This window comes from Tetrao urogallus (genome assembly GCF_951394365.1).
Source record: "Tetrao urogallus genome assembly, chromosome: 12".
Taxonomy (NCBI): domain Eukaryota; kingdom Metazoa; phylum Chordata; class Aves; order Galliformes; family Phasianidae; genus Tetrao; species Tetrao urogallus.
The window spans coordinates 1873094-1887076 of record NC_136825.1 but is presented as its reverse complement, the minus strand read 5'-3'; the positions used below and the strand labels follow the sequence as shown (position 1 = coordinate 1887076).

General features: G+C 43.9%; 1 protein-coding gene across 2 annotated transcripts in view; it reads left to right on the top strand.

Moving 5' to 3' along the window:
- The window catches only part of BANP (BTG3 associated nuclear protein), a gene marked incomplete at both ends in the record, with an annotated part of 115569 nt that overhangs the window by 30471 nt on the left and 71115 nt on the right, over positions 1–13983 (top strand). For both annotated transcript variants that reach the window (XM_079541455.1, XM_079541454.1), the window contains one exon: positions 12981–13148. In XM_079541455.1, coding sequence (XP_079397581.1) covers positions 12981–13148 — 168 coding nt within the window. The remainder of the gene's footprint in view (positions 1–12980; positions 13149–13983) is intronic.

The following is a 13983-nucleotide window of genomic DNA, read 5'->3' as shown; positions in this document are numbered from 1 at the left end:
GCCAGGTTGGATGGGGCCCTGGGCAGCCTGGGCTGCTATGAAATGGGAAGATTGTCGGCCCTGCCTGTGGCAGGGGGTGAGTAGGAGCTTCACGATCCTTGGGGTCCCTTCCAACCCAAACCATTCTATGATTCCATGATTCTGTGTTGCTCCATAAATCCTACCAAAAACTGAGGGCAGTGCTGGCATGGGAACGAAGTTATGTTGTTGTCCTGACTGTGTGGTTTGCTTGTGCTCTGAGCAGTACTACTTTGATGCGTTGTTTTAAACTTAAATGAAAATCTAATGTCATCAGCCTTGCTTTTACTAATCCTAGCTAGCAGTGCTCAAGCCAGTGCATAAAGGATTATATCTTCTCTTTTGTTTCAGGTTTCTTTAAGTTTTGCCAGTGGAAAACTATTTCTTCCTTTTTCTTTTTCTAGAAGAGAAAGAAGACATCCAGATCTGTATTTAATAGAAAATATTTTGACTAATGTGCAGAAGCTATAGAGAACGAATGGATGCATGTCTATGAAAAATTCTTGGTGTGCTGCATAAGGTTCACCACAGGGAGATGAAAGTTTATCTTTGGAAGTATACATTTTCATTTGTGGTATAAAATGTGCTTGTGGGGTGGCAGCAGTAGTGAGGAAAGTTTTTAGGCAAGGAACCAAAATGACTTAAAGGCACTCTGTGTCATTAAGTAGCTCATTACTTCAGCCCTACTGAAAACATAGACATTTTCTCATGAAATACAAGGACACCAGCAGTTCTGATTTTCAGTATGTAACACAAAATTCAGGATTAGCCCTTTCAAGATCACCACCACTGTCAGTAATCCTCGTTGTATAAAATAGGAATACTGGAATAGAAAGGAAATAGCATGAATTATTCCCCACTTGCTGTTAGTGCCTTGGCTCTGTGACTCTCTTGCATCTGCACGCTTGTTTCTGCAGGCTCTCACCTGTCATTTTTTAACACATTAGTCAATTTTGGCCAAATTAGATAGAGGAGACAAGGTCAGTATCTACAGATGAAATGCAAAGCGAGGGGTTGGGTGGAAGAAAGAGATGTAGATTCGCTAACTGTGTGAAGGGAGAGCTGTGCCCTTACGTTCTGTGGTGTTGATGGACACCAAAAGTCCTCCTAATAGGATCCCTGTGGTTATGTCTGGCTGTCAGTTCAGTACTGCTGAATTTCCCTGTCTGCTTCCAGGACTGCTTTGTAGAGTGAATTGCATTAACCTTCAGTTCATGGGTTAACACTTATTTCATCTTTATATTTTACTGGCTGAAAGATATTAATACTCTTCGATAGAAAAGAGCTCTTCAGAGAGCTGTTCAGATAGAATTAAGCACCGTGTTGCTTTACAAAATTAATCAAGGCGATGCTGCTTCAGATGGAGGAGCAGACCACCCACATCTGTTTAATAGGAAACACATTTGACTCCTGCTTGTGTAGAGTGTGCTGCACAGAGCAGTGTGTGTGTGTTTGTGTCCATGTACTCGTGCACATCGTGCAGGTTGGGCCAGTTTCAGGCTTGGAGCCTGTCCTAGGGAATCTGCTGGTCACAGTCATTCACTCATGTTTTCACTTCTCATTTGCCTTTAATGAATATTTTAATAATAATGTGGGGTAATAAAGAAGCACAGCATGCTTATGTTCCATCTTCCATCAGCATCGTCATGCTTTTACGTGTTGGAGGAAAGGTAAGAAGTTGCATCTCGCAGACAAGCTGTTAGCTCTGATATTTCTCAGCAGTGGATCTGTCTTAGGAGGTGCATCAGACTTTTGTCATTACACAGAATGTTTTATATAAACATTGCTGTTACTCAGAGTGTGTTCTACAAATGCAGAACGTCTTTGCTATTTTTTCCACTTCAAAAAAGCTTTTTGTTACAGTGTTTTTATAAATTACACTTTTTAGTCTCCATTCTGCTTCCTAATCTCTTTAAGCTTGTTTTTTTTTTTGCGCTGTGTCTTCTGTTCATTACCTGGGCTTCACGTGTGTCTCATCTTGGAATATTGCCCTAGAATATATAGCATTTCTACAGTGGTACAACACAGTATTGCACATAACTGCAACATAGATTGCTCCAAGTCCTGGTTCTGAGCAACTGGAGCCACGCAGCTCGATGGTGGATTCCATCAGGATTGCTGATGCTTTCTGTTTAACCCATGCTTCTGTTTCTTTGTTACATAGGACATAAACTAATTTTCCAAGCTGTAGCATTCAGAGAAGAAGTTGTGTGGTTTGTGTCCACACAGATGAGCTAATCTTGTGGTCCCTGGAAATACTTTTTGCCAACATTTTCTTCTCCTAGTAATAAATACTATGGAGCAGTTTGGAAATATGAACTCACTTCAGCCCGTTCCTTTGAGGACAGGGGTGTTATTAGATGTTGCAGTGCATTTCTTGACTGCCAGATCATGGTTTAGAGGTAGGACAAACTCCATTTTACAGTTCAAAGGGTTGAATGAAAGTAAACAAGGATTAGCCCAAATCTGCAGCATCATGCCTGCGGCAGATGGGGAAGCCGAAGCAGATTCTCCCGAGCTGAGTGCTGTTCAAAACCTCTGCTCTGAATCTCACTAAGTGGACCACGTCCATCTGACAAGTTCAGAAAGGCTGCTTTTGCTTCTTTCTGTGATGGTGGTAACTGCTACAGGGAGAACTCAGGGAGAGAGCAGGAGGAGTCTGCAGGGCTGCTGAGCTGTCTCATACCTCAAGCAGAGAGCGAGAAGCAGAGCCTGAGAGCTCAGCACATCTCTGAATGAGAAGAAGGCAAAGCAAACATTTCTGTTATGCTCTTACAATATCCAAAAAGCATTATTTTTTGGGGACAGCACCCTCAGGAAAGGCCTTGATGCAGCAGTGCTGCTTGTTGCAAACACGTTGTCTTCCTGAGAGCTGCAGAAGTCTGGCTTCAGTTCCAAATAGCTGCTGCTTTGTGAATCAATTAAACGCTGCCACATGGAGGGAAGTGATAACCTCTTTTGAGGCTAGGCAAGAAGATAATATGAGAACCCATCGAGTTTATCTCGGCACCGCAGTTCTCATAAATGGCATCAATGCTGGCCCTTGCTTACTGACTTTATGTAAGCGCTGTAATTTACTGCTGGCTGTTGTTTTCTTCTTTCCTGGGTGCTTATGTGTATTTCAATTACTATCCGAGCCAGTTGCTGTTTAATAAACTGAAATAAAGGTGGCAGTTTTGGGGGAAGAAGAAATAAATTGTTTGCAGGGTGTTTTCTCTCTCCGTCTCGCACTTCTCGTGTGGTTCCTGCATTGTAAAAATGATGAATTTAGTTTTCCATTTCCAACTGCCTAGCCTGTCAGTTGTAGCTGTGACTGCATGTAGCTTGATTGTGCACGATGTGCTGTCAAGCATGTGTGAGTTCATGGGCTCTAGAGAAAGAAGAAAACTAAAACATGAGGTCACTTGGACCATCTCTTTACGGCTTAAACGTGATTGTTCCATCCTGTTAATGCTTCTGCTCTCTGGCCAGACTTAACGTACGTGCTGAAGTGCCCTGCTCTGCTAAAACAGATCAGTCTATGAATGTAAGAAGAGTTTCCTTAGCGATTGCAAATGTTGCTTCAGGAGGGCATAATGTAAAAAGCGTCAAAATTGTGTCGTTGGTTAGAAAGATACGTGAGAATTCCTGCTACAAACATGGTCATTTATTTGCATTGTAGCTATAGAATGAAAACCAAGGGGTTGTTAGGTGGATTTCAGATGCCACTGCAGATTCCTGTAGGAAGAATCCCCATACAGTGACATCAGTGAGAAGGGCTGGGCCCTTTTTGGTTAGCACTGACAGCAAAGACCAGGGATCTTCTCCATCAGCACTGCGGGTCCATCCAGGCTGTGGAGTTTGAAGTGAAAGGGAAGACTTTTGCATCACAAGGTACTGATCACTGTTTTCTTTGGACTGATTTCTCCATTTGTGGACCCTTCTGCTGGGTTACAGCTGTCTGCAGGGCAGGTGCCCCTCTGGGTTCTGAGCCAGGAGCATTCCCTTCTATTGCTGCCTGTACTGGAGGCCGACGGCTCCCCAGCATTGCTTGGGCTCAGTGCATACATAAATAAATAATTTGGTGGAGTTACCTTTGATAATTCAATATCCAGCATCTTTTTTCAGATAAGTTCCACTGACAAACTTTCAGCAGCCTTTAGAGGAGAAGTAATATTACTATCAGAGACTGTCGAATGAGAAAACTGAACTTTTGCAGTGTGGTTTTAAAAGAGACGAGCAGTGAGAGCTGTATCGTATCTGATCCCTGAGATGGTGAAAACAAGAGCAGGTGGGTCAGCACAGACATAACACACACTGCCCTGGATGGCTCACGGCCGTGTTTGCTGGGATCTGAGAGTCCACAACATCTCATAAACAGAATTGCAGAAAGTTGTGGGCTTTTTCCTCCCTCGCTTTGAACTTTCTCTCCTTCGTTTCCTAAGGGTTAAAAAGCGCTGTGGGGAGATGCCTCAAGCAGACTGCAAGTAAAATGTAAATAAATTCCCGCAGCGTTCAGGTTTCTGTCGTGCCAGCCCTTTCCAAAGCCACAAACTCCTTCGGAAGGGGAGAAATTCTCATTGTTGATTCCTAAGCGAGTTTTTCTTGGCGGCACGTGGGGCAGTGACTGCCATCCAGATGGGATCCTGAGGCACCGCGGCGAGGGGTTATGTAACGGGGTGGCTCAGGAGGGGGGGCTGAAAGCAAAACCCTCTGCTTTTCTTTTTTCCATCGGTTTTACTGCGGGTTCTGTCGGGTTGAGTTGTGCTGCCGTGTAAAAAAACAAACGGCTGTTTAATCGATTTCTCTTTCAAGCTGCGGAGATCAGAAATGACCTGATGTGTGATTGTTGGCCGCGGCTCCTTCACATCAGAGCCGTTCATTTCGATCACGCGTTATTGCTTCAAATTGGGTGATTCCATTTGTTTTTCAGTATCAGGCTTTGATTTCAACCTGTGAATCGATCCCTTGGCAATAAACGCGTCGTATACCCAGGTACGTTCTGCTCCAAAGCAGAATGAAATGAATTGATGTGCCGTGCGGGAGCAGCTCTCCCAAAGGGGGACTAAAAGGAATAGGAGGATCTTTGCTTGCTCAGTCTGATCAGAAATGAACCCTGACATTTGGAATGGGCCAAAATGGAAGGTGAACGTGTTGGAAGCTTCAAAAGCACGTGTGCATTTTTATTGTGCAGGAAGATGAGCGCGTGAGGCTTTTGATTTGGAAGGGGAATTGGTAGGGATGGGGTTGGCGTCCTTGAGGTCCTAATCTTCGTGAAGATGTTTCAGATGAAAACGTTTGTACAGTCTGTATGGAACACTGCCATTGCGATTTTCAGCTACAGATATATGAAATATGCAATTTCACTTTTGTCCTGTGACCCTAATGTTGCATGAATATATACATTCTGGGAGGAAATGAGCATAGATCACAGATCTTCTGTTGTGGGGTATTATTTTATTTTATTTAATTTTTTTTTAAATTCCCCAAAGTATTTTGTTTCATTTGCTGCGCCTTCAGATTGGTGAGATGATGTTTTTCAGCCCTGGGAATCTGTTTTCTTTCAAAGCTGGGGGCAAATAGAAGTGGTTGTATTTTTTGTTGTCACTGTGGGGTAGCTTTCATGTAACTGGGGAAGAGTAGCAGGGAGATAGCAGAGTATATTCAGAGTGTAAACCCTCTGATTTGGTCTGGAATTATTTTCTTGTTGGGTTAGTTCATTTGGAGTTAAACTTCATTAAGGAGTTAGACACAATATTCTTGATGATTACACTCTGGTTATTAAACAGGAGGGGATATGTCTGTTTGTGACGGTGGATGGTGACAGGACAAGGGGAATGGTTTTAAACTGAGACAGGGGAGGTTTAGGTTGGATATGAGGAGGAAGTTTTTCAGCCAAAGGGTGGTGAGGCACTGGCACAGGTTGCCCAAGGAGGCTGTGGATGCCCCATCCCTGCAGGCATTCAAGGCCAGGCTGGATGTGGCTCTGGGCAGCCTGGGCTGCTGGTTGGTGACCCTGCACATAGCAGGGGGTTGGAGCTGGGTGAGCATTGTGCTCCTTTGCAACCCAGACCATTCTATGATTAGATGGTTACATATTGCCAGCTGTTAATATTGTTCACCATCAGAGCACTGTGATCAAACACACGGCATGAAAATCCCTTCAAGTGTGCAAGGAGGAACAACTCCCTTGCACTCAGAGATTGCCCCCCTCCCACGTGGCAGCAGATCCTGGTTGTGCACCCCACAAACCCTGAGCAGCAGCGATGGAAATGCAGCAGTGGTGCATGAGGGATGTGTGCTGCCCTCCTCACCAGGCTGGTGCATTCGCTGCTCCACTAGATGTCATCATTTGCGTGCTGATGGCTGTCTTGAGTAAATCAAACAGGTTCTGCTGCTGGTACAGCAATTAGAAGCAGGCAAGGAAGGTTAGCAGGCAGGTGGCAAGGTGTGTGTGTGTTTGTGTGACTGCAGGAGGTCTTGCATTGGTGAACAGCCTGCATCGGATGCACACCTGGAAGGAGTGTATTTTTGGTGTCCCCAGTGTTAGTCCTCATTCCCTACACTTTGAGGTTACAGATGCTAAAATATGTGTGTGTGTATATAGATATATATCTGTATATACTGTTCTTAAAACTTGCAGACCAAGGTTGATCCTTCAGATTTGGGGGGTTTTTAATTTCATGTTCCCACTGGCTCAGTGTTACACTGGAAAAAGCCAACAAGTAAATATTTAGAATAAATATTAATGAGATATTCCGACCAATTAACTCTTATTAAACCACAGTGATGTGTTAGCTATTTGGGTAGGTGGGAGCCAGCAGCTGGTATTCAAGTTATATTAATTATTCTTTTGAAGAACACGATAGTAGTTGTTGGTGTAAAACATCAGCATTAGCATCCCTCCGTGCTTCCTATTCTCATGTATGCTTTAGGTCTCAGAATGCTTTATAGTTCCTACAGCTTTATATTCCTTAAAATACAAGGCAATAAGAACTGAGAGAGGAATCTCACGCCTTTTGGGCTGAGCTAACCAAACCGAAAAGAAACAAAACCCCCCAAAACAGGAAAAAATAACAAATAAAATGCCAACCTGTCCTTACCCACAGCAAAACGATGCCGTCTGGCAAGCACTTGCAGAAGGGCTCATACAGGATCTGTGCCCAGCAGTGCTCAGGACAAATGCAGATGCTCCCTGTGGCCGTGGTTCTGCTGGGATCCAACCAGCAGTGATCTGCAGCTGCACCTCGGTGCTCTCACTTCAGTCAGGGCTTAAACACGAGCCTCTACAGACAGATGCTTTTTATGCTGTTAACTGTTGTTTCCTGATTATTTTTTTTCCTCCTTAAATGTGGCAGACTGACGTTACAGGTGGAAACTTTTTTCCCTCTTCCTCCATGTTTGAGCCACATACAATTGTAGTCTGTGTGTTGTCTTAACACTGTAATTAGCATTTCATAATTGCTTGCTGACTAGTTGAACAATTCCTCTGCCTTTCTCTAACGTTGGCATATTACAGCACACCCCTTTGATCCCAAAAAAGGATTCCTACCAGCCAGAGACTTCATTTGAACTCGGCTTTGTTTTAGCAGCTGAGATAACATCATTTTGAAGCGGTAGTTTCCTTGACATAGCTAAAAACATGTTGCTTCCATTTGTGTTTGAGAGATTCTCATCCTAAAGCACAACCCATCTCGTTCCCCAGCTCTGGTAGAGTTCGGGGCCATTGGGCCACGTGTAATTAATTATTAGAGCCGCATTACTGTGCTGTGGGGAGCAGAGAGGGGCACTGTGTGGCTGAGGTCAGCTCAGCCTGCACAGCTCGCTGTCTGCCAGCCCGCTTCTGTCCCAACTGCCTTGTAAAGCAATAGGAATACATATTTAGTTCCTCAGTGGGCTGATGTGTATTTATGTAACCCCGGAGCACGGTGGCATCTGGAAGCTAGCGCAGTTCTGCTGAGCAATGCACACCTGGAAGGAGTGTATTTTTGGTGTCCCCGATGTTAGTCCTCATTCCCTGCACTGTATAATCACACGTTTCTATTTCAAAGCAATGACTCACTCTGGTTTTTCACATCTGGAATGTTTACCTCGAACATTCCTCTCTTTACGTTGATGTCCTTAATGATATTTAGGAATTCCCTTATTCTCTTGTCACGTCAGACTTAATTTCCCGGCTGTGGGTGAATGCTGTATGGCTATTTGCTGTAATACAGCTCTGAAATCAGCAGCTTTGCACTTTGTCGGAAGGTCATCGAAGATGATATCCTCAATGAGATCTGTAGGTAGGGTTCCTGTTGTCCACACAGAAAGGAATTTGATTAATGTGTAATTTCAGCTCTTATGTATTATTATAACTTACCTGAAGAGTGCAGTAGAATAATCTATTTGTCATGGGACCTTATTTGCACAAATCCTCTTAAACCGTGTCTTCTGCGCTGAGCGAAGCAGGACGTTTGTTCTCTTTGAGAGCTGACAGTGGAACTTGCTTTTAAGAATTGAGATTTCAACAACACTTCAGTCTGATTTTAATATTTGAGTTTTAAGGTTCTTGCGTGACTGTGTGCAGGCAAAATCAGTCAGCCCTTGTTTTCTTAAGAAAGAAAATGATTCTGTGGATCGATTCAATCACTTGAATCTGAAATTAGACCGAATTTGAACCCTCGTTAAAAGGGCAGGCTTGAAAAATCGTGTTGAAATTGAAAGTGGAAAGAACAGTTCACCAGGTCTGCCTGCTTGGATCGCACGTGGATGGGAGCAGCTCTGTGTGCTCCGGGGTAACGCTTTCCCTGCAGCCTTTCAAAGTGCAACAATAGAAGAGGACAAATCTGTGCCATCCCAGGATAAAGGGCAGCAAAAGGAGTCCTGCCAGCTTCGTGGATGCAATTGATTTGCCTTTTAATTCTGCAAGCAAATCTGGTGTTTGTGGAGAACGGGAAGCAGCGCAACGTTCAGGATCTAAATGTGAGCTGTTGACATGAAGTTTGTTTTTTCGGAGGCGGATTTTGTCAGTGGAATATTTCGTGTCTGGTTTTGATATTAGAAACGTCTTCTCTTCCTCCTCAATTTGTTCTTAATTAAATTTTGTTACAATTTAGTGTTTTCTGCGGGTTGCTTTGTCTGCTGCCTGACTTCTGACCTTTAAGAAGGAGAGGATTACTTTCTCAGGAGCATTGTTTTCATTCTTTTTTTCCTTCATTATTTCTGCTTTTCCCCCCTGTGAAAGATTCTCAAACCCTCGAACATTTTGTACATTCACTGCCCAAAAGTGTGGGAATGTGTGGTCATTTCAGACATCGCTGCTGACAACTTTTCTGTTCGTACCACATCTTTACCATCTTTCCCATTGTTGTTTTTTTTTCCTTAGATGAACAACAAAAAGATTTATTCTGTGGCACACAAAAAGCGTCCTGGGACTTTGTGTCGTGGTGTCTTTTAGTTCTGTATGAACCTCTGTAAATGTGTCCTCATAAGTAGAGCAGTAGCTGTAGTGATGCACCTGCTGCTTTTCATGCTGACTTGCTGAATTTTGCCAGTGTGTGCTTGCTTTCCTCCTTTCTTTTGCTGGGTGAAGTTTTATAAAGCTTGATTTGGGAGGTGAGGTTCTCCAAGAAAGCAAGCTCTGCACTCTTAGCATTTCAAAACAAGCACATCCTTTTGTTCTGAACATTACCAGCAGCCATCCCTTGTCCTGGAGAAAAGACCTCCAAAGCCCCTCTCAGGCGATCCGAGTCCTTGCCTTCACTGCTCTGAGTGCATCTCTCTTCCAAAATGCCGTTGTCTTTTTGCCAAAGTGCTGAATTACACTGCTGGATGTGGCTAAATGTTTCGATCAGGGCTGTGATGTGGCTCAGGGAAGCTGTGCTGCTTGCAAATTACGGCACTTCGTGCTGCTTTTGACTAGCAAGCGTTCTGAGAGGTCACATCTCCTCTCACCGAAGCACTGCTGTCCTTCCCAATAAGGGCTTCCCCAAGTTAAAGGTCTCATGTGCAGCATCTCGCTTTATTCCTGCCTTTCATGCTTCTTTTCTGGCATTTGACATACGCAGTGCGAGCTGCTGGGCTGAGAGCTCTCCTGCATGTGATCCCTTATTGAAGAGAGCAGCGAGGCAGCACGCTTACTTTCTCTGGTATTGCTTGCACATGTTCTCGAGTCGTATCTCTCTGCTAGGGGTAAATCGTATTTATATGTCCATGTGCACTTCAGAAACGCCCCGCTGTCACTTGCATTTAGTCCTTGTTCAGCCATCAGCAGGCAGCTCTGGGGCAGTTGCTAAAGACCTGTGATTAGGGTAACACTTAGAGCTGGAGTACCAAGGAGATGGATTTGTACGTCTGTAATTCATGTAACCTTGATGTCAGCTATCTGGGTGCTTAAGGGCTGATTTGCTATGCCCAATTTGCAGGTGCAGTCACTGTGGCTGAGCACACAGTTGTGTGCATGCAATGGCTGTGTTACCTGCACCAGTTTTATGCCTTTGGGTGGCTAGGTTGGAATTCTGTGGATAAGGGAAGAGAAATACACCCGGCTCTGACAGTCTCTCCAGTCCCAAATCTGCTTTTCTCACTATACCCTCAGCTTGTCTTCTGTCTTCCCTGCTTTCCTCTGTTGTCGTGGTCTCTCCATGAAGGCAGTGGTCCCTCTATCCAATTTTTTGTGACCATTTCTTGTCACTTTTAATTAACTTTTGCAGTCAGTAAGCCAAATGTTGTTTCTTGTCTTCTGTCCACAGAGCAGCTTCTGGAATGCTTTATGTCTCACCTCTGCCCATCGTCTTTCTTAAGCTCTCCTAATGCAAACAGCTCACTGAGGCTCTTGTCATAAATGATTTTGCTTTTGATTTCTGTTGAAACAAAGAGACGTCCTGGAATGTGCCATACTGACACCATAAGAGTTAAAATCTCTGGCTGGACTGCTGTACTGTGAGTTTTCTCAGACCTGCAGTCAATGCAGTCATTTCTCTAACAGCAGCACACGAGATGATAGTCATTAAAATGTCTTGATGAACAAAATACAGACATTTGTTCAAAATAATCACAGCACACGGCCGTGTTATGCAAGACAACACAACTGCTCTGTGTGCACTGACAGCTGAGGTCAGACCAAGAGTTAAAACACAACTATTTTTATTGGACATTGCTGCAAAGATTTATAAACCCATTTCTCCGTATAGCGCATATTGGTAATAGATTGCACTCCAAAGTGTGGTCTCACTATTTACAGTACAGTATGTGCTTTCCTTTTGCTGACACCCATGGAAAGGAAACTGTTGCACAGCAGCAGATGATAATTTCGATCGGTTTTCCTCCTTCCCTACTCCTCCCCTTGTTTTGGAGACACAGAGAGGGGCCGTAAAGCAATTTTGAATAACATGGCCCTGTCACTCGCTGGTCATCAGTCCTCAGCCTTTTGGAGTGCTTTGGAACCAATTTCTTGATGCCAGTGCTTTCATCCTGTGTGTTCAAGTGGCTTTTTGAACAAATCTATACTAAAGTAATCAGAAAACAAATGGAAAGTGATGATGTCTGAAGGGATACGACGTTCCCCTTGAGCACGTTAGATCAGCACCCGTGAATTTCAGATTCTGAGGGCTCTGTTGTAATGCAAAGGAAAGCACAGAGCTCTAAGTCTGTGCAGGCCTGGCATTTTGCTGCTGTCACCTTCATTTCTCTTGCAGGAATAGACATGCATTGTTCAAAGGGCTGTACAGCAGCTTGAGTGTAACCACTTACGTACCTCAGGATCCTCTTGGGCTGTAAATTTGTAAACACAGTAGGTTGAAAAGATGGTTTTATTGTGGTGGGCATGGCAAGCAATTAATACAAAAAGAGTACAAGAATTTTAAGAACTCCTTCAAGCGCAGCCACGTTGACCGAAACCAAATACTGCAGCTTTGGGTTGGCTTTTAACTATTGCAGATCTAAATCTGAGAAGTTTAGAAGTACTGAAATTGCAATGATCGGTGAATGCTCGGATGGTTCTGGTTTACATCACAGTTTGGAAATGTTGGCTTCACTTCTTCGCTTTTTGAAGTGCTTTTTTCTGCAGTTCTGGGTTATAAATTTCCCTTAGCATCCAGTCGGACACCCCCAGTTCAGAGTGCTTTAGCAAGTTGTAAACCGCTGTAAGGTTACAGCAAAATGGTGTGAGAAGTGCCTTGAAAAAGCTACCATGTACGACAGGTTTCCTTCTCAATTTTTCATCTATTTGTCCAGATGTTGAAATGAGTATTTTTTGGAGCCTGACGAGTATTTTTGTACTGCTTCTTGTACAATTAGGCTTCCACTTCGATGGCAGAGTTTGCAGATGCTAACGAATGTGGTTTGTGTTGGCAGTGGGACTCCATCTGTATCAGCTTTGTTTCAAAATACTCCAACGGTCCAACTCACAAGTCGTCAACATGGTGTTTTTATAAGAGTTTGGCAACTTAGCACCAGATGCTGGGAAGTGCAGAATGTGGCTCTTTAAATGACTCCGTAATAGTAGTAACGCTTTCAGATTTGAATTCTGTGCTGTGTTTTTATTGGATTCTATTGAATCCCGCGTTGAGTTTTAAGAGGTTGTTTTACATGCAGCTTTATGCGACCCCATGCTTATCATGCACACGTTGTGAGCACTATCAGCAATAAATAAAGCTTTCTCCAGTTTGGGCTTAGGAGAGCTGGATCCTTCTGTTGCCATATTGCTTGTCTTCCATACAGTTTCAATAGGTGGAAGCTTGGAAACTTCATGGTAGCGATGCTTCTAAATACACAACTGTGCACACTTAATTTTGTGAATATTGTTGAAGCTGTTGCTGAAATCACCCTGCTGTACAGCTTTGGTGTGTTTCTAACTCTCACTGTTTTTCTTTAGGCTGTTCTGAGTCGTTCAGCTCCTTGTTTGCCCGGTGTGTGCGTGGCAGCGTCCATCAGCGCTGTGTGTTCCTGAAAACAGGGATTTGAGCTGGGTGCCATCCCTTTGTGTTTCTCTGTAATTACAGGTCATCTCTTTTATAAATTTGGGATCTCAGAATCTGACTGGTATCGAATCAAGCAGAGCATAGACTCCAAGTGCCGAACAGCCTGGAGGCGGAAGCAGCGGGGGCAGAGTCTGGCTGTGAAAAGCTTCTCCAGGAGAACGCCTTCGTCGTCATCTTACAGTGGTTCAGGTAAAGAACCACTTTTTTTTTTTTTAATCTTTGTATCTGCAATTGTCTTTCAATATACCTTGCACAGGTGTGGTGGCAGTGCTAAGTCACAGCTTGAAGCAGTGATTGAGCACCTGGTGAGAAAGCAGGGCCAGCCTAGGGGAGCTCAGGTGTGTGCAGTGAAGCTGAGTGATGGAAGGGCTGGAGCCAGGATCCACCCCTTCCCATCCCTCATTTAAGGGCTGGCAGTGGAGGTGAGGGTATTTTGCTGGTAGCTCCTGTGTACCTGAGGCCTTCTGAAGGTAAGCAGCTTCTTTTGTTCCTGTGTCTATGGCTGTTGCATTTGAGCAAGCCCTCGCTTGCTGTAGCCTAGGGCTCTGCTTCTTTGCTGTTGCTGCTGCATGTTCCATCGCATTGCAGATTTTTTTTCTTAAGGTATAGCTGTGACTGGTGCACACTGTACCTGCAAATTTGATTTTTTTTAATAAGAAATATAAATTGAGACAATCTTCCTCTCTTGTTTTTTTTAAGTGGATTTTGTATTATTATTTTTTAAGTACTGTTTATCTTTGGCAAGGAGAGCTCTCCGTTACTCATTACACTATGAGCATATTTCTGCAGTGCTCCTCGAGGAGTGACTGCAGTGTTCGTTTAGTAATTGGAGGCAGCCACTCATAGTTAAATCATTGTAGATTCAATGCAATCCAGCCACCTTCTGGTGTATGTAGAGCCTTTGGTGGCCTCCTGGGGCTCATACTGTAGTCAGTCTCAGGTAGCAAGAACATCTATTGCTTCTACAAACTGTGGCTGTAAAACCACTGATTGGAACTTACTGCTGACCCAAGAAAGGAAACGA